The sequence below is a fragment of the Oncorhynchus tshawytscha genome, linkage group LG23 (assembly GCF_018296145.1).
Source record: "Oncorhynchus tshawytscha isolate Ot180627B linkage group LG23, Otsh_v2.0, whole genome shotgun sequence".
Classification (NCBI taxonomy): Eukaryota; Metazoa; Chordata; class Actinopteri; order Salmoniformes; family Salmonidae; genus Oncorhynchus; species Oncorhynchus tshawytscha.
This window is the reverse complement of record NC_056451.1, coordinates 11,662,743-11,683,766: the sequence shown is the minus strand read 5'-3', so window position 1 is coordinate 11,683,766 and position 21,024 is coordinate 11,662,743. Positions and strand designations below refer to the sequence as shown.

The 21,024-nt window shown below is 41.7% G+C and overlaps 1 protein-coding gene across 1 annotated transcript; it reads right to left on the bottom strand.

Annotated features, from left to right (window-relative positions):
* Window positions 1–2,934: 2,934 nt before the first annotated feature.
* LOC112222981 lies at window positions 2,935–9,333 on the bottom strand. Its single transcript, XM_024385863.2, has 7 exons — window positions 8,614–9,333; window positions 7,891–8,178; window positions 7,585–7,681; window positions 5,719–6,643; window positions 5,503–5,572; window positions 5,074–5,248; window positions 2,935–4,215 (listed from the first exon to the last, which is right to left on the bottom strand). The coding sequence occupies exons 1-7, from the start codon at window positions 8,930–8,932 to the stop codon at window positions 4,062–4,064; spliced, it is 2,028 nt and encodes a 675-aa protein (XP_024241631.1). The 5' UTR covers window positions 8,933–9,333; the 3' UTR covers window positions 2,935–4,061.
* Between the last annotated feature and the right edge of the window lie 11,691 nt (window positions 9,334–21,024).

The window sequence follows — 21,024 nt, the reverse complement described above, 5'->3', positions numbered from 1 at the left end:
ACAACATTAACCATAAATCAGTCGTTATTACACTCATTAAGAAGCCTGGGGGCCCCCATGTTTGTACATATCCGATCTGATACTGCCTGGTTCAGTCTTACGAACCGTGGTCTATTGGTCAGATCACAATCCATTTGTTTATGTGTGGGTTGAGATGAATGTCCGTTAGCTTTTGGGCCAGTAGGTGGGGTTGTATGGTATTGAATGCACTGGAGAAGTCAAAGAATATTGTGCTCTGTGGGGGAGATAGAGAAGAGCATCTTCAACAGCAGTTTTAGGGCAGTCTGCAAATAGCAAAGGATCCAGGGAGGCTGCCACCTAGGCTCTTAATGAGGGTATTCAAACTTGTTCGATCATAAGGTAATAAAGATATAAATAAGTCATATTCTTCCAAAATCAAGGGATTTATGTTGGTCATAATTCTATAACAACTATTCAATTGTTTCAAATCAGAACCATTTGAAATACAAAAAAATACTTCAGTTTGTTAAATGTTATTCATTTGCAAAAGATGGACAGTATGTTTAAATGAAAAAGGGAAAACATTTGTCTCACTTTATTGCTATTACAAACTGTACAATATTTTATGCTAAATTGAACACCTGATAGAATAACGCTGCAAGTATGGATGACAAGGTACACCTGTAAGTTCAACCTGTCAGGAAACTCCTGAACATGCACAAACAGTGCCTCCTGTTGATAGGCTCAATGACATCAATTACAGAGATGAACCAGGTATCTATTCAGTCCTGAAATTGTTAAAGGCCATGCTCAAGATCTCATTTTAAGCAAGTGGTCTGTATAGAATGTCAAAAGAAGACTGTCCAGTAGCTATCCAAACTTTCCACCCTACTGCCTGCCCCTGTGGCGTCCCCTAGTCCCCCCAGGTGTCTCTGTGTTCTGGGGGAGGTGGCAGGGCTGTGTGGGGTTCGTCTGAAGGGAGGACAATTCGCGGGCACGACGGCGTCTGGATGCTTCTCTCCAGGCCTCCCTCTGCTGTCTCTGAGTCTCTTCAGGTAGATCTGATATCAGCACCCTCTTCTGATAATACCTGAAGAGAGAATGAGTATGAACACAGGCTCCACAACACAGACACACACACTAGGGCTGTCGTAGTAGAACCACCCAACCTTTGCTTTTGGATGATGTGCTTAATGTTTTCTAGGTATTATCACTGCACTGCTGGAGATAGAAACACAAGCAATTCGCTCCACCTGCGATAACATCTGCAAATAAACTTTGATTTGATAACCAGTCATAAATACAGACCGTACGCAAATTGAAGTAAGCCTAAACCTTGGTGGACTGTCATTGTTTTACATTTCAGTAGATGTATGTATTTTGTCTGGATTGGTACATTTCAACAAGGAGATTAAAATAATGAATGATGCTGTTTTTCTGCCTTAAGTCGTTTATTTATCGGGCCTCTCACATAGACAGATAGTTGATAGAAAACAGGAACATGCATACAACATTTAAAAAAAGACTATTATGGCTAAATAGAGTTTGGAGAGCACACCTCTGTGGTGTAGTGGAGCTCACTCTACTTTGTCTTCTTGGCAGGTGGCCGGTAGTCAGGTTCCATGTCCTCTTCATCTCCCTCAGTTCTATCTCCATCGTCTTCTCCCACTTCCACATCTGCAGCCCTTTTGTCCACTCCTTCCCCAGTGCTAACGTCACCCACGTCTCCATCCTGTCCCTCTTGTCCTTCCAGGGCACTACCACTAGTGGCTTTTGTGGAGTTGGTGGGGGACTGGTTGTCAGGCATATCTGTTTGAAGAAAAATGGCAGGTATTTTTTATAAATAATGTAGCATACATTCTGCAATCTTCAACTTAATATGTTGTTACACAGAGGGGAGTTGTTGGTATATGCTGTTGTATGTATGCTGTTGAACGTATACTGAGTATACAAAACATTAAGGACACCTACTACCATTGAAAGGCACATATTTTGTCTTGCCCGTTAAACCTCTGAATGTTACACATACACAATCCATTTCTCAATTGTTTGCAAGGCTTACAAATCCTTCTTTAACCTGCCTCCTCCCCTTCATCTACACTGATTGAAGTGGATTTAACAAGTGACATCAATAAGGGATCTTAGCTTTCACCTGGATTCACCTGGTCAGTTTATGTCATGGAAAGAGCGGGTGTCCTTAATGTTTTGTATACTCAGTGTATGTTGTGTATGCTGTAGAGAGTGCATAGTAACTTACGCTTCAGTAAAGATTCATAGTATTTGAGCAGCTCCTGGAGGCAGTCCTCCTCCAGACCTGGCTGAGGGTTGGTAGGCATCATGATTTCTACTCCCCAGCAGCCTCCACGGGACTGCTTCCCTATGAGGAGGATGGGCCTAAAGCCCAGAGCATGTACTTTACGGAGCTGAAGAAGACAAAGAGTTTACAGAATTATCATTTCAATCAGGTGGCTGCTAATCAGAAATAAAATGGGAATTAGTTCAATTCAAATGGAATAAAGCTAAGAATGTGTCCAGAAATGTAGAGGGTTACCATTATAAAAAGTGAGTCCAGGAACCTGGCAACGTTGTTGTGCAGGATGGTCTTTCTTGCCCATTCCATCAGTGTCTTGTCCATTGCCTTATTGCGCAATTTGTGGTACTTCTTGAAAGGCTGCACAGCTTTGCAGCTCTCACATATTTTAGAAGCACAATTTAACAACTTTTTGCAGTTGTCACACACCTTCTTCGTTGAGCCATGAGTTCTATTGGTTAAATTTGATAAAGAATGAACAAAGAAACAAACAGAAACATGTCAAGGAGAGCACATGAGTAGTACATTTGATTTGACAAACAGTAGATGCAGTCAAAATGACCTCTTGAACAGGTACCCCGAGTGTCGCTTATTACAATCAGTTAGATTGGGTGAGTTTTGAGCATATCCTCCCCACTCACTATTAATCCCATTCAAGTGCATTTTTTTTTTTTTTTTTTTTTAATAACCTACTCAGCAGCAGAGCGCACACATCAAATACAGGTTGAATGAATTGGGGATTAATGGAGATTTTATTGATTTAAGGCCAATTGTATTTAAACTTGTTGAACATTTTACTGTTTTTAAGGTGCGAAATTGATTGGCTACCAGTCAGAGAAATACACTGCACTGTAAGTAGACAAATTCCATTCCTCAAGCTAGATTAGCAATGGCAAAATGCAGTTTAATCCAAAAGAGGACGTTTTATCACAAATAATATTGAAAAAGATAACAGCTTAAGCCCCCATGCAGTCTTTGTAATTCTATTTTTAAATCATCACCATATGTATAACAAATCACTGTGTTTATTTAATGAAAATAACTTCCAACATATTCAACGTATGTTTAACCATTTATTTCCCTGAGCCTCCTTCGGCCCTTAAAATGCTCAGTTTGATCATGTGGGCATTAGGAAACACATTTGAATATACATTATTTACATATACAGATCTGATTGGCTGACAGAATGGTCTAGAGCCAACCCATTACCCATATGAACAATCATTGGTCTATTATAATCAGATCACATTGCGACATAATGAGGTGGGCCAAAAGTTCCATCCCAGATGAACAGGCTGAAATTCCAGCCAATTTTCAAACAGCTCTTACACAACAAAGGGCATAATTTTCACAATTTCTCAGTTTTATTACAACCTCATCGTGTGGAAATATATATATTTTTTAAAGCAGGAAAATCAAGTTCATCTGCACTGCCCCTTTCACACTGTAGTGAAATGGGAACTCGTTCCGAACAAAATATAATTTATCACACTGATTTTGTTTACAATAAGTCTACAAAAAATCTGTCAACAACAAAAAAAACACTTCCGGTAATCATTTAGAACATCATTATAACAAAAGTTATACAATCACGTTTCCCCATCACAGACAGGGCCAGCCAACAGAAACATAGGACAAATATTCCAAGATGCATATCATGATAGATCTCAATTGCAATCTGTAGTGGTGATTGATTGATACTAAACAAGAGCAACATTACAACATTTGAAGCTATTCATCATGTATGTGCGTCCTTGTTTGTGTGTTTGCATCTCCTATGAAACTGTTTCTACCATTCAAATTCAGTCAGGTCTTTGAGGAAGGTGGCAACTGCATCGGTCTTCCTTTGCACAACTCTTCCAGTCCTGCGGCTCACCCCGGCTTCTGAATCAAGGTATGAAGAGCATTTGGTTCCTTCATTTGGGTTGATCCCTACTAGAAACCTAAACAGTCAACATGGAAGAGTTAGTGAATCCAGGCATTGCTTTCACAATTCTTTCAATTTGGGTTGCAAAGCTACCGGTAATTTACTGATCTACCGGAATCTTCAGTAGTTTTGGTAATTAAGAGAAAATGTATGGCAATCTATTGCAACTTTGGTCATTTATATTTGAATAACTTAAACCATATGTATTCATATATAGTATTATTTATTTATTTTTTACATCTGTGTCCATATTGTCCATGAGTTTCTAGTAGATAGACTATAAGGTTCAAGGGAAAATAGCCTAATTAATGAAAAAAAATCTAATTAACGTTGGCATTATTTTCAATTAACTCTGCAACTCTTCCAACTATTTACTTTTTATTTTACAACTGCCAGCAGTTTGACACCAAACATGGACAACAAATGCATACTGACATAGTAAAATAAATAAGTGAAAAAGATATAAAGGATACTTCATGCTGAAACCCATTAAAAATGGTATTCACTAAATTGATGGATTATATTTAGGATGCTTTACAACTGTGTTTTTCTATTTTAAAATCATCTTCTTTAATTATTTCATATATGTACATGTGATAAGGCCACACAGAGGGCCAGAGATAATTAGACACCTGTGATAATCTGAGGTACCCAAAAGGGCCACTGTATGTATTGTAATAGATTATATCAAATCCTTGAAAGATACAAAAAATCTGGTCGTTTACTGGTAAACTAAAGTTTCCAGTAATATACCCTTCCTTTGCAACACTAAGTAAGTCTCTCAAAACTGAGATAAGCAAAAACTAAATGAAATTTAACTGCAAGGCATGCAAGACAAATGTAAGTGCTGGATTAATAAATGCTCAATACTTGCCTCTGAATAAGCTCCAGTGTTGCTGAGGCTGCCTCCTGGTACTCTGTATTGAACACGTAGAAACAGCCGAAGAGCACAGAGAGGGCAGCAGCAAAGTCGGACTGATTTTCCAAAACACAGACCACTCTCCCCTCGAGCGACACCATCCATTTAGATGAAGCCAGCAGGGAACTCCCTGAAGTATACAGCAATAATGATTGTGTTACACAATATATTTCCTAACATAGGCCTATACAATATATTACTGTTCCACCACAATTAAATATTACTGTATTTAGGCTAGAATTCATCTTATTGTTCTATTCAGCGTTAACATTATGTAGTTAAGTACCAGTATGTATTTCTGGTGGTTTATCTAGCCCCACCATGGACATAATCTGAGTTATGAATATGATCATCGCCAGTCCATACACAAAATGTTGTCATTACCAAGCATGATAAGTCTTGGAGTGGCAGGCAAATGCAACTGAGCCTCTACATCCATCTGGGTGTCATTCACCTACATTAAACACAAAAAGAAGGTTGTTGAATCCTGATTTAATCAATCATGTGTGTAAAAGCACAGTATAATGTATATAGTCCCAGTATGAAACAATCAGAATACAATGTTTTTTTATTTGAATAAAATCACACACAATAACTTACATCAGCCAAGAGGAAGAGAGAGTCCTCTTTCTCTCTGAAGTGGGACAGCACCAGAAGAATGGCAGCACAGGCTGTGAGGTCCTTGTTGTTTCCACTGAGGTCACCTTCAATGTCATTGAGGAGACTTTGGATGCCTCTCCTCCAGTTGGGTTTCTGACTTCGGAAGAAATTGACAATGGTCTTTCCCTTGCTCAGCAGAGCGCCACTGAGGCAGCTGTTGATCTCAACTCCAGTGAGCATATGGAAGTGGGCACAGAGCCATCTCTTGGTAAAAAGAAAAGGCCATTGTTCCTTGACGTCACCGATGCTTGGGGCTGGCCATGCATTGATCATGTGGCGTTGGTTAATGTACGTAAGCCTCATTAATTCATCCACATCTCCCCTGTCCACACCTCTGGGGCCTGCACTGTTGAAAATGGTGGCCATAATCTGTCTCTTGTTTTCCAGGGACTCAGGAGTCTCTCCTTCCGGAAGGTCCTGTGGGTGCCAGTTGATGCACCCATAACTGTCCACTTTTGTTCTTGCTGTTTTGGCTTGTCTGTTGCTGTGTTCCCCTTTTTTGCTCGTCTTGGGTCTGCGTATTCTATTTTCAGTGTTCCGGTTCACATGCTCCACTCTTGTCTTTATTTGGGTGAGCAAGGAGGAGTACCTTCTGCTAAGCAGTTCCCCTTCTTTTGACAGGTCTGCAAAGCTCTCTGGATATTCTGCAACTATGGCTTTGGCTATTTCTGCACATACTTTCTTGTTGGGGTTGAGGCAGTGTACACGCATTGCATCAACTGTGATCCTCACCATCAGCCGCCTATCTGCCGCCTCGACTCTTCGTCCCTCTGCAATGGCTCGCCTGAGGCTTTCAGGCGTCTGCTGCCAAGGGACATGAAAGTTGCTGATCCAATCCTCATCATCATCCTCCTCCTCCTCCTCCCTAAAAAGCAATACCAATTGCATGGGATAAATTGATGGTTGCTTGTGTGGCAAGTGTTCACAGTGCTATACAAAGCCAATATGTTATTATATGTTTATTTTTGTCTGGGCCAAGAGGATTTGGTACCTCCAATGAATCCTGGTAGAGAATTATTGACAATGATGATGGGAGGCTCTTGTAACAGTCCATTTTCTTTCAAATTTGACCATTTGTCATGTCCTCATTAGCAACAAGGTGGATCATTTTGTACTGGTCTTTCACTGTTGACAGTCCAAGAATAGGTGTCAGAGTCTCTTTGATAGGAATCTACTGACAGAAGCGTATCCTGCCTGTAGCATCGGAACCAAGACATCTGAGCTTAATTGGCTCAACATAGTGTCCGGTTAGACCATAAACCTTTTCCATTTATACTTTACACAGACCTTTCGTGATAATCAATGATATTTTAAAATATTCTCCCGACAGTGAAGCACTATTGATTTTAACACAATTGTTGTCATTTAGCAGACGCTCTTATCCAGAGCGACTTAAATGGACAGATTTTTCACCTAGTCAGCTCGGGGATTTGAACCGTTAGTGGCCCAACGCTCTTAACTGTAAATATGTCTTTATGTGAAGTACAGTAATATAACAGGAAGCTTTATATTACGGAAGATTACTGTACTGTTTTCCCACCTTGAAAAAAAATGTCCAAAATTGTAATGTAATCTGTGTTACACTGCAAAACACATTGAGAGTATTTTACTATGGATTTGTCTTTCACAGCACAGATAAATAAAAAAATAACCAACAACCCAAAATCCAGACCAGTCAAAGCACTAAAATATGCTAAACATGTCAGAATATTGCATACTCCATGTTTTGCAAGACAAATTAACTAAATTGAATTGCCATTTAAGTGAAATTGTGGACACCCAGACTGTGTGGATGAAAGGTCATACCGGCATTTTGCCCTCTCCTTGTAGGCCCGCAACTTCTCAGGGTCAGCACGGATTCTCTCTCTGTATTGCCGCTGTGTCTCTGCGCTTGACAGCCTCCCTGATGTCAAAAGACAATAGAACCGTATTGTTATTGGCATGATCCTCTTAAACCTGAATTTAACTTGGATTTTACCATGAACTGCATAGCAGACAGTTGTTTTTAAACCCATAAGACCCCTTACAACTTTACAATCCCCTCACCACTCCACTATAAAAAACACAACATCAACAAACAGAAAAGGACAGAGACAAGATACACAAGCATACTTTTCCCATGCTCTGTCAATGTCTCCTCAGACTGTTCTGAACGTCTATCGCCTGGACTCTGGCTACCAGCAACAGAAGACGTTCCATCAGACTCTTTCCCCAAGACGTGCATCGGGCCTAAGCCCTCCTGTTGTTCTGCAATACTCTCCTCACTCATCTCCCATTTGATGTAGAAGGACCCAGTGTCAGCAGGCTCCTCTTTTATCACTGGGCTGGTGACTGGAATGGCTGATGGGGACTGGCCTCTGGCTCGCTCTGCTGAATGCCCAGGAGTCCCTGCATTGAGACCTGGGATTGAAACAAATACATGATATCTAAAGCACAAACTGGTCACAAACAAAAGCCCAGGTTTGAGCATAGACATGTTCAAGTTGCCTTTACCAGCAGGGCGGTTAAAATGAACAAGATTACAAAAAGATGTCTCATCATAGGCGTTGCCATGTTAAATGGGGCAGTACCGAGTACACAATGATAATCTGCAGACCATATACTGAGGCAAATTGGATAGTTAGCTACATGACCTCATGTACAGATTTGTCTCAGTACTGGTACTGGCAACAGCATTACTTTAGCATATGGGGAATATCAACTACGAATACACTCATCCTCATAACATAGTGTCTATAATGATGTACACACGACATTTATGCACCGGTGACTTGAGTGGGAATGTACAGTATTATGAACTACTGATAACCAAGCAATCGGGAGAGAGCTACTTACTGGGGAAATCCATTCTCCAATCATTTTCGCTTGCAACCTCGTTCTCATTGCACATGGGTTTTCCAAAATCTCTTTCTGGTGAAAGTGCAGACAATTCAAAGGATAGTCCTACTCGAAATGTTGTTAATTCGTCTTCAGCTTTTTTAAGCTTATATTTAAGGGTTTCATTTTCTTTGTCCCTCTCTGCCACCTTCCTTTCATATTCCAGTATTTTGGTACTGTTCATATTGTAAATAACATCCATGACAGTATTTACCGCAGTTCTGATAGCATTTTCCACTGCACGAGCGTTTTCTTCGTTATGTAAACAGGAATTCATTGCTCTACTTGGGAGATTATTATGATGTATTTTTTAACTCACCCGCACAACCTAACGTTGTCAAGTTTGCTAAATTGGCCAAGTCACAGAGTGAAGCAGGTGATAACTAGCTAACCCTTTTGTCTGTGGCACTGTAACGTAACATTACTAGCTAGCGCAGCTGGCTAAACAGTCAGCAGCCAACAACTTTACCGATGCGTGCGTCAGTTTGTAACCCTTCAGTGACAATATTATCAAAAAGAGAAAGCGAACGAAAACGTGGTATTTCAAAGGCACTCACACTTGTATAAAATATTCAGAATAAAATGAATTTGACATGTTTTAGAGAGCAACTGTATTACGTCTCAACGTTTACCTCGCAGTTCACTTCCGCCGCGCCAATCGCGCGCGTCACGTGTCAAATGTGTTTGGGGTGGCTCAATCACAGCACCGTCTAGTGGTAAATCAGTGAACAAAAGCAAATGGTGTACAATGTGCATTAATTTACCGACATTTCCAAATAAAAAAAACATAGAACATTAACAGCCCGAACCAATTCATTGAATAACTGGATCATTACAATATGATACAGAAATCAGCCTCTCAAACAACAAAGGAAATATCAACAAATATGATCCCAAATCCCAATCTTTGTTCAGCAGCCTAAACTCATCTCACCCCCCCTACTGTCTGTGGTGTCTCCTAGTCTCCCCAGGTGTCTCTGTGGGAGGTGGCAGGGCTGTGTGGGGTTCGTTGGGAAAAAGGACATTTGCAGGCACGACAGCATCTGGATGCTTCTCTCTTCAGGTAAATCTGATATCGACACTTTCCTCTGCTGATTCCTGAAAAAAAGTGTGAGTATGAACACATTCTTCAACAAATGCACATACACATGATCAAAGATAAACATATTGCATGCTCTGTTTTCAAATGTCTGAAATGAACGTGTCCATGTAGGACAATGGAATTAAGATTAATTTAATTCAAGTTAACGTCAATATTCTCATCAAGACTATATTGAAGGTGGACACCCAGACTGTGGTAGTGAAAGGTACAGTAACATATTTTCCTGCATCGTTCCTTCTCCTTGTAGGCCCGGAACTTCTCAGGGTCAGCATGGACTCTCTCTCTCTGAACCTCCTCTGTGTCTCTGTGCTTGACAGCCTCCCTGAGACAATGGAACCATATTGTCATTGGCATGATCCTCTTAAACTTGAATTCTTTTTAATCATCATCTCATCATTTCACATGCACACTTTTCAGATGCCTGGTCGGTCTCTCCCCATACTCATGTCCACTCTGGCTACCAGCAACAGGGTGAGTTCCGTCTCTTTGCCTGGTTGGAGTTCCACCCGTCTGCTGGGCTTCGTACTCTTTTCCCAGGATGTGTATCAGGCCTAGGCCCTCCTGTTCCTCCCCAATACCCTCCTCACTCATCTCCCATTTAATGTAGAATGTCTCAATGTCAGAGGGCTCCTCTTTTATCACTGGTCTGGTGACTGGACTGGGTGATGGGGACTGGCCTCTGGTTAGCTCTGCTAAAAACCGCGACTCTTCTGCAGAATGGGAAGTAGGGTTCTGGTGATGGGACATATAAATAGTTGATGTCCCAGTGGGAAGAAATGTGTCTTTGCACTGGGGGAAAAACCTGGGGAGGAGTCCTTCCACCGAGACCTGTGATCAAAACAAAGATATTTGGACAAAAGTAGGGGTTGGTAAGTGCATGTCAAAGAGCTAAACATTGGAATGAAAACAATCAGGACAATACTCACAGGGGAAATCTATTCTCCACTCAGCTTTGCTTGACACCTCGTTTTCATTGCAAATTGGTTTCCCTCTTTGCATTTCTGGTGAAAGTGCATAAGTGCTTGACCTGACTTGATGACATTCATTTCCAGAAAATTCAAAGGATGCTGTGACCTCACGTTCTGCGGTTGTAACTTTTCGTTTCAGCGTTTCGTTTTCTTTGTCCTTCTTAGCCAACTTACTTTGATATTCCTGTATTTTGGCACTGTTGATACTAGAAATAGCATTCACAGTAGTATGTATCTCTGTTCTAACTGCATGTTCGACTGCTCGAGCGTCGTCTTCATTTTGTAAAACAGAGAACATTGCTATACTATGGAAATATATATATATATTTTTTTATAAAACATGAAAGCCGGGCACTAAAGACTGCGTGTGCACCAAGCAGTGCTAGCTGAAAGCTTCTAACACAGGTGATGAGATAACAACAAATTGGTAAGAGAACGAACCGGCGGTATTTCAAAGGAACACGTTAATACCAGAGAAAGACTACATTAAAGAGAACAGACACAGTTCATGTTAATTATCTCCAAACACCATTCACTTCCGCATGTATTAGGTCTGTTAAAGGTGATAGCGAATTCACAGCATCGGCTAGTGGTAGCTAACTCAATTAAGAATGATTTTGTTTCAAGTTTTAATGTCACATGCACAAGTACAGTGAAATGCCTTTCTTGCCAACTCAAACCCCAACAATGCAATAATCAATAACAATGTATCACTAGAAAGGAACACACGATAAATAATAATAAGAAATATGAAACACACAATACACAATAAAGTAAGTAAGTAGGCATACTATATACAGGAAATATTTTAAAAGTCAGTTCCAATACCATGCATGTGCAGGGACACTGGAGTGATGGAGGTAGATATGTAAAGGGGGGCTAGGCAGCGCAATATAAGATAGACAGAGTAGCAGCAGCTTGCATGTGAGTTGGTGTGCGGGTGGTGTAGAGTCAGTATAAATGTATGTGCATATTGTGTGTGATGTGTGTGTGTGTGTGTGTGTTTGTTGGGCTCTGTGAGTGTGCATAGAGACAGTGCAAATGTTGAAATAAAAGGTCCAACTTGCAGTAGCAGCTTTGCTCCACATGATGGTAGTATACAACAAATAATATGGACACAAGGGAAGAAAGTTGCCCATTGCTCCATTGCTGTAGGTACCGGCCTTTGAGGGATGGTCACAGTCCATCATATACGCGCAGGTGCATTATATCTTCAAAATAAAGCCAGAAAGTTTTATCTGAACATCTTTACAAATTGATGTTGATATATCCATATAATGTGGTTTGCTGGCTCATAACATTTCAGGTTGTGGAGATGCATGGAAATCTAAATCAATTGTGAGCAGAAAGTATGGGAAAGATTGGGGTTGTCTAAAAATAGACAAATAGACAACCAAAAATATAACATTAAAAACTATAGCTTTGGACATCTCTTCATCATTAGAAGGATGGTCCAATATGAGGTAAAGTCAGGTATGCTGTATACATATCCTGCTTAGTTCTTACTGTCTGACTGAAATAGAAAAAAAAAACATCACAAGTCATCACAAGTGCAAACACAGTCACAGCATGTTCTTTTTTAGCCTTTTTGTGACTTTGGTGTTAGGGGAAGCGTTCTTTTCATTAGAAGTGGCTGAAATGTCTCTCCCAGGTCTAGGGGTTTTAACGCTCTTGAGGCTGCTTCACCAAGTTGTTCTGTGACCCGGATACTAAAGCAAAGTGGTGGTGTCTTATCGTGGGGGGTGGAGGGATTATATGTTGAGAGTAGGTGGTGATGAAGTGGAGGTAGTAGGGGGGGGGAGATATGCAGTCTTGCAGCTGTGCGTGTGCATGTGTGTCTGTGTGTTTGAATAAGGGGGGCAAAAAAGGTTCAGAAGTGCTGGAGCAGAAAATCTCTCTCTCCCTCCTCTTTTCTCTCACTCTCTTTCTCTTTCTCTCGCTCTGTCGCTGGGCCAGACGTAAAGCAACAGCAATTTGTGCGATTTCACAGTTCACTGGGTCCCTAAAACTCTGACTGCCCTGCAATGACAGAGGGAGAGGAGGAGGAGAAGGGAGAGGAGGGAATGATGAAGAGGGCAGAGATAAAGGGATGGAGAGGCAGGGTGGTGGTGAGGATAAATAGAGGAGGAGGATTAAGAAAAGCACATGAAAAAGAACAGAGAACATTGTGGAGAGATGGAGGAAGATTGATAATAATATATACATATACATACATATTTGGCTGAATGTGAGGGCAGGTGGTCAAGATGTGTACTTTATTGTGATGAATACATGCATGTGTATAGTAGTACTGATCCAACACTGAAACTGTCAAACCTTGATGAAGACATGGGGCTATTATATTCCCATCTGTAAGAGACTCCATCGTACTTAAAACAGTGTAAACAGTATGGTATCTCAGGTCTATAAGGAAATACTTGGGCATTTCATGAAAATACTTTGGACCTTTCTCGGAATATGTTTAAGAAATAAGAGCCATTTTGAATGCTAATCCCAGCATCTGACCCGGACAGAGTCCTATTCCGTTCATCTCTCCATGCCCTCTTAGATATCAATAGCGTTCCCTTTGGGTGGTCATTACCCTGCCAAGTGTCTGTCTTTTGGAGCAGGGTCACCCTCGAGACCCCTCAAGGACCACCACCAACTTCTGAAGACCTGCACAGTACGAGGTTAGCGAGGTCACAGACAGATTCTTTAACAGAGCCACAGACCGTGATATACATACAGACCAACTTTTCCTTTCTTCACTTAATTTCATACAGATAGCGTAGTCTTTGTCAGTGGCTTTCGACCTTGGTTGGCTATTAAACACCTTGCAGCAGGCATGCAGTGGAGGATTGAGACCAAGATATTAATTTCCATCCTTAAGTCATTCAGAACCCCAGACCGCGAGTCCAGTCGAGGGATAGCCGACACTACGAACACCCCCTCTCAAGACCAGAGGGCAGGGAAAGCTGTTAAGAGGCCGAGCAAGAGAGAGAGAAAAGAGCAAGCCCTTGAGATAAGAGGTGTCACCTGAGTGCTTAGTCTTGAAAGAGTTAAGAGCGGGTTCAGGGGGGGTTCCGGACATCTGGGCAGGGTTTGAAGGGTCAGCCAAGGGACAGGAAACCCTCCTAATCCCCCAGCTGGGCCTGGAGGAGAGGATTTGGCCCCACTCGGCCCCCAGCCTCCGGCCCCAATCCCAACACCCACAACAGTAGCTAATTGAGCCCCACTCTGATCACAGCACTCCCATCTAAAGCCTGAATGCTTTCACTGGCTTTTGGAGCGCAGCCTGGAAATCTGTACTACTGTATCTGCTATGGTAGATGGAGGTTATCAATATGCACAGCATATAGGAAGCCTGCAAATTGAATTCGAAGCACTTCACACAGATGTACAGAAAGATGCAAAGGCTTTGAATATGTTCTGCCTGCCTGTATGCATACAGTTAGACACTGTTGGCAGGCATGTAAAGAATATTGATAACTAGATAGGCGGATGGAGGGACTTAGAGTTCAATGAAGGAATAGAAGGCAGTAGTTTGTATACAAAGATGTTTAAACATAGCTAAGGCGGGTTGGTACATAGTTAGAGGACACTGGCCTTGAGCTCATGTTGTGTGGCCTCTCTCCTCTCAAATAACTGCCCCTCCCACTTCATGGCATTACCATACAGGCCGAAGGGTCAAGTGAAGGTGCTGTCCTCAACCAGCCAACTGAAAAACCAAAGAGTTCAGAGGTCATGGATAAGCAGCCCAGTTGGCTGGTTGGTCAGACAAATCAAATTAACATCATATTGTGATCCCTCTTAAATCACGGCACATATGGAATAAGACTGCACATTTAATTTAGTTTATCCTGGTACTTGACCAAAATAGTTGTGGCAAGATGGTGCCGACAGAGGGTGGCCTCTCTTCTAGTCCTATGCAGTAATTTGTTTTTTATGTATTATTTCTTACATTGTTAGCCCAGAAAATCTTAAGTGTTATTACATACAGCCGGAAAGAACTATTGGATATCAGAGCAACTTCAACTTACCAACATATTAAACCAGGAATACAACTTTCCCGAAGTGGATCCTTTGTTCACACCACCACCCAGGGCATTTGATCTGATTCCAGAGGCTGACACAAAACAACATCGCCGCGGAAGAGGTAGATGGAGCGGCCTTCTGGTCAGACTTCAGAGGCATGCATACCACTCACCGCTTCCAAGTATATTACTCGCAAAATTCCAGTCTCTAGATAACAAGGTAGACGAAATTAGGGCACGGGTTGCTTTCCAGACAGACATCAGGGATTGTAACATACTCTGTTTCACGGAAACATGGCTCTCTCGGGTTATGTTGTCGAAGTCGGTACAGCCGTTGGGATTCTTTATGCGTCATGCCGACAGAAATAAACATCTCTCTGGAAAGAAGAAGGGCGAGGGTGTATTTCTCTACGGCTGGCCATGCTTTCCTCCTGGCTACCCCAACCCCGGCCAACAGCTCCGCACCCCTCGCAGCTACTTGCCCGAGCCTCCCCAGTTCTCCTTCACCCAAATCCAGATCGCAGATGTTCTGAAAGAGCTGCAAAACCTGGACCCGTACAAATCAGCTGGGCTAGACAATCTGGACCCTCTCTTTCTAAAATTATCCACTGCCATTGTTGCAACCCCTATTACCAGTCTGTTCAACCTCTCTTTTGTTTAGTCTGATATCCCTAAAGATTGGAAAGCTGCCGCGGTCATCCCCCTCTTCAAAGGGGGGGGGGGATCACTGACCATTTAGAATCCCACAGTATCTTCTCCTCTGTGCAATCCGGTTTCCGAGCTGGTCATGGGTGCACCTCAGCCACGCTCAAGTTACTAAACGATATCATAACCACCATCGATAAAATACAGTACTGTGCAGCCGTCTTCATCGACCTGGCCAAGGCTTTCGACTCTGTCAATCACCGTATTCTTATCGGCAGACTCAATAGCCTTCGTTTCTCAAATGGCTGCCTCGCCTGGTTCACCAACTACTTCGTAGACAGAGTTCAGTGTGTCAAATTGGAGGGCCTGTTGTCTGGACCTCTAGCAGTCTCTATGGGGGTACCACAGGGTTCAATTCTTGGGCCGGCTCTTTTCTCTGTATATATCAACGATGTCGCTCTTGCTGCGGGTGATTCCCTGATCCACCTCTATGCAGACGACACCATTCTGTATACATCTGGCCCTTCTTCGGACACTGTGTTAACTAACCTGTGCTAACCAAATGCTAATACAGTGCATTCTGAAAATATTCAGGCCCCTTAACTTTTTCCACATTTTGTTACGTTCTAAAATGGATGAAATATTTTCCCCCCCACATCAATCTACACAATATCCCATAATGACAAAGCGAAAATAGTTTTTTAGACATTTTTGCAAATTTATTCCATCTGTGGAGTCCAGCTCATTCTTAAATGGAAGAAGTTTGGAACCACCAATCAGGCCTGTATGGTAGAGTGGCCAGACGGAAGCCACTCTTTAGTAAAAGGCAGATGACAGCCCGCTTGGAGTTGGCCAAAAGGCACCTACAAGACTCTCAGACCATGATAAACAAGATTTTCTTGTCTGATGAAATCAAGATTGCACTATTTGGCCTGAATGCCAAACATCACATTTGGAGGAAACCAGGCACCGCTCATCACCTGTCCAATACCATCCCTACGGTGAAGCATGGTGGTGGTGGCAGCAACATGCTGTGGGGATGTTTTTCAGCGGCAGAGACTGGGAGACTAGTCAGGATCAAGACAAAGATGAACGGAGCAAAGTACAGAGAGATCCTTGATGAAAACCTGCTCCAGAGCGCTGAGGATCTCAGACTGGGGTGAAGGTTCACCTTCCAACAGGATAATGACCCTAAGCACACAGCCAAGACAACACAGGAGTGGCTTCGGGACAAGTCTCTGAATGTCCTTGAGTGGCCCAGCCAGAGCCCGGACTTGAACCCGATCAAACATCTCTGGAGAGACTTGAAAATAGCTGTGGAGTGATACTCCCCATCCAACCTGACAGAGCTTGAGAGGATCTGAAGAGAAGAATGGGAGAAACTCCCCAAGTACAGGTGTGCCAAGCTTGTAGCATCATACCCAAGAAGACTCAAGGCTGTAATCACTGCCAAAGGTGCTTCAACAAAGTACTGAGTAAAGGGTCTAAATACTTATGTATGTAAAAAAAAATGTTTTGTGTGAATTTGCAAACATTTCTAAAAACCTGTTTTTGTTATGTCATTATGGGGTATTGTGTGTAGATTGTTGAGGGGGAAAAATTATTTAATCTATTTTAGAATGAGGCTGTAACGTAACAGAATTGTTGGTCAGGTCATGTCATAGTTCTTTGTCCCTGCTCTTTTGAACAATGTTGAATAGACTGTTGAACAGCCATCACTAGCCGTCTACCGGGTGATGCACACTCACACACACACCTCATACTCACAAACACATGCACATACACAAGCAAGCACACACACAGTCAACGCTGCTGTCCCATGTTAGAGACATTGAACCACTGGTCACTTCCCGTTTCAAAATGTGTAATTAAATACTGTATCCCCAATGTAGCTTATCATAATATTTCTACTACTGTACATTGTATTTTAGTTACACTGTTTATACACACAACATATGTATATACAGTATACACTGGATTCTTGACAGAGCTTTCTCTAATATTTCCCCTGCTCTTTAGGATGTTAATCAGATTTGTCCCACCATTTCTTTTTGTATTTTATTTCCTTACATTTGAATTGTTTGACATTTTACTGCAATGTTAGGCGATAGTAACATAAGCATTTTGCTACACCAGCTATAACACCTGCTAAACTGTACGCGACCAATAAACTTTCAATACATTTTTATTTGAATAAGTTATTCAGTCCGTTTCATGTACAGTACACAGGATAAGAAAAAAGTGAAGGGGTTTGGGTCCAGTTTGCCACCACCACCTACAGGGAGATGTGCATTACATGCTACATTGGTGTTGGCACCTCTCATCTGAACTCACCATCTCTGTAATTTCCTTTTTATCCCTTCCATGACTTTGACCTTCTCTGCGCTGCGAGCATTTGGTAAGCAGTGATTTATCTGCCAAATAAATTTATTGGCTCCATTGAAATGAGTTTAAGGTGGGGGTCATTCTCCAGGCCAAAGATGGCAGCTAATAAATCCAAGTTGGGGTGAGGGGCAAGAGGAGAGGTAGAGAGAAAGAGAGAGATGGACCCGGAGATAAAAGGGGAGAGTTTACAATTTCGTGAAAAATGGGGGGGGCATTTTAAGGAGGAATAGGGTGTTTTATAGAGGCTTGAATGCTAAATGTCTCGGTACAGTGCAGCGTAGGAGACCTCACCTTGAGTAAGATCCGGCAATAAGACAGCGCATCATTCATGTTGACAGTTTGAGGTTAAGCCGGCAGGTTAGAGGGCTCATCTAAAGAGTAAAGGGCAGTGTCCCTCCCTCCCAGCTCTCTGGGTTTAGAATGCTTTAGTTACAACACCTGCCTGAAAAATGACTGGCCTCATTCACATTATTACCCACAAACACTTCTCTACTCCTAGCCTGTATCACTGGCATTATACATTACTTTTGATGATCTGACTCTTTTAATGAGCATTTCATTTATGAACGTTTATATGATTTTATAAAGAAGGTCAAGGTTCGAATCTAGTTTGAATACTGTACTACTGTCCCATATACACCATATACACAAAAAAGGTGCTACCTAGAACCTAACAGTTATTTTGCTGTCTCCATAGGATAACCCTTTGAATAACCTTTTGGTTCCAGGTAGAACCCTTTTGGGTTCCATGTAGAACCCTTTCCACAGAGGGTTCTACATAGAACTCTAACGGGTTCTACCTGGAACCAAAAATGGTTCCCCTTTGGGGACAGTCGAAGAACCCTTTTGGAACCCTTTTTTCTAAGAGTGTGCATGATTACTTTATGTTGTGTGTATTATGTTAGGGCACAGGACCATACCTGCAGCTATGGCAGTTGCAAATGACATCATAATGCACTCGATAAAAAAAAAAACATTGTGCTGCAATGCTTGTTGATTTATCAAATGCGTTTGATTCAGTTGACCATGAACTGTTGCTAGCCAGACTCAATGAAGGGGCTGTCAATTGGTTGGTCAAAATGATCTTGCAGACAGAACACAATGTGTCTATGCTAAGAATCACAAGTCAAGCATTCTTGAGATCACTAGAGGTGTACCCCAGGGGAAATGGGATGCAACCAGACAAAGTGCAGATGATATGGTCATCTATGCAAATGCTCCTTCTCTGATTCAGGCCGTTGAAGAGCTCCAGACTGCCTTTAAGTCACTGCTGACCTCCTTATATTGTCTCAAACTAATCTAGACTGCTCAAAAAACTAAATTCATAACCTTCACCAGAGCTCGCTCTCAGCCAGAGATGGTTAGTATATTGACATCTGGGGGCACACCCATTGAAAAGGTGTCATTCTACAAATACCTTGGTCTTTGGTTGGACAATAAGCTGTCCTACAAAGTTCAAGTAGATAAACTAGATAATTAGTAGATAAGCTTAAACTGAAATTGGGTTTTTGTGACAAGGCTTGCTTCCTGTTTGAGAATAGAAAGAAGACACTTTTTTGTTCAAGACACTTCTTCCTGTAATTGAATATGGTGACTTCGCTGCAGCGAAATGCTTATGTTTATAGATCCAACAGTGTAGTATAGCTAATAATACACAAACATCCAAAACATTAACATTAAAATAGAAATTGGGAAAAATCAGAAAGAGCAATGTCAGAGCCCGAATATATATTTGTATTTATTTTTATTTAACTATATATACAGTTGAAGTCGGAGAAAAAAACGTGTTTTTCTAACACTTCACAAATTTCTTGTTGAGAAACTATAGTTTTGGCAAGTCGGTTAGGACATCTACTTTGTGCATGACACAAGTAATTTCTCCAACAATTGTTTACAGACAGATTATTTCACTTATAATTCACTGTATCACAATTGCAGTGGGTCAGAAGTTTACATACACTAAATTGACTGTGCCTTTAAACAGCTTGGAAAATTCCAGAAAATGATGTCATGGCTTTAAAAGCTTCTGATAGGCTAATTGACATAATTTGAGTCAATTGAAGGTGTACCTGTGGGACGTATTTCAAGGCCTACTTTCAACCTCAGTGCCTCTTTGCTTGACATCATGGGAAAATCAAAAGAAATCAGCCAAGACCTCAGAAAAAAAATTGTAGACCTCCACAAGTCTGGTTCATCCTTGGGTGCAATTTCCAAATGCCTGAAGGTACCACATTCACCTATACAAACAATAGTGCGCAAGTATAAACACAATGGGACCACGCAGCCGTCATACCGCTCAGAAAGGAGGCACGTTCTGTCTCCTAGAGATGAACGTACTTTGATGCAAAAAGTGCAAATCAATCCCAGAACAACAGCAAAGTCCCTTGTGAAAAGGATGGAGGAAAAGAGTACAAAAGTATCTATATCCACAGTAAAACAAGTCCTATATCGACATAACCTGAAAGGCCGCTCAGCAAGGAAGAAGCCACTGCTCCAAAACCGCCATAAAAATGCCAGACAATGGTTTGCAACTTCACATAGGGACAAAGATTGTACTTTTTGGAGAAATGTCCTCTGGTCTGATGAAACAAAAATAGAACTGTTTGGCTATAATGACCCTCATTATGTTTGGAGGAAAAAGGGGAGGCTTGCAAGCCGAAGAACACCATCCCAACCGTGAAGCACAGGGTTGGCAGCATCATGTTGTGGTGGTGCTTTGCTGCAGGAGGGACTGGTGCACTTCACAAAATAGATGGCATCATGAGGGAGGAAAATTATGTGGATATGTTGAAGAAACATTTCAAGACATCAGTCAGGAAGCAAATGGGTCTTCCAAATGGACAATGACCCCAAGCATACTTCCAAAGTTGTGGCAAAATGGCTTAAGGACAACAGTCAAGGTGTTCGAGTGGCAATCACAAAGCCCTGACCTCAATCCTATGGAAAATTTGTTGGCAGAACTGAAAAAGCGTGTTCGAGCAAGGAGGCCTACAAACCTGTCTCAGTTACACCAGCTCTGTCAGAAGAAATGGACCCAACTTATTGTGGGACACTTGTGGACGGCTACCAGAAAAGTTTCATGCAAGTTAAACAATTTATAGGCAATGCTACCAAATACTAATTGAGTGTATGTAAAATTCTGACCCATGGGAATGTGATGAAAGAAACAAAAGCTGAAATAAATCATTCTCTCTATTATTATTCTGACATTTCACATTCTCAAAATAAAGTGGTGATCCTAATTTACCTAAGACAG

Coding starts and splice junctions, on each gene's coding strand:
- LOC112222981 (XM_024385863.2), bottom strand. CDS start 8,932: ATGAATTCCTGTTTACATAACGAAGAAAACGCTCGTGCAGTGGAAAAT. Junction 5,249..5,502: donor TCCAAGACTTATCATGCTTG/GTAATGACAACA, acceptor TGTATACTTCAG/GGAGTTCCCTGCTGGCTTCA. Junction 4,216..5,073: donor ACACTGGAGCTTATTCAGAG/GCAAGTATTGAG, acceptor TTGACTGTTTAG/GTTTCTAGTAGGGATCAACC.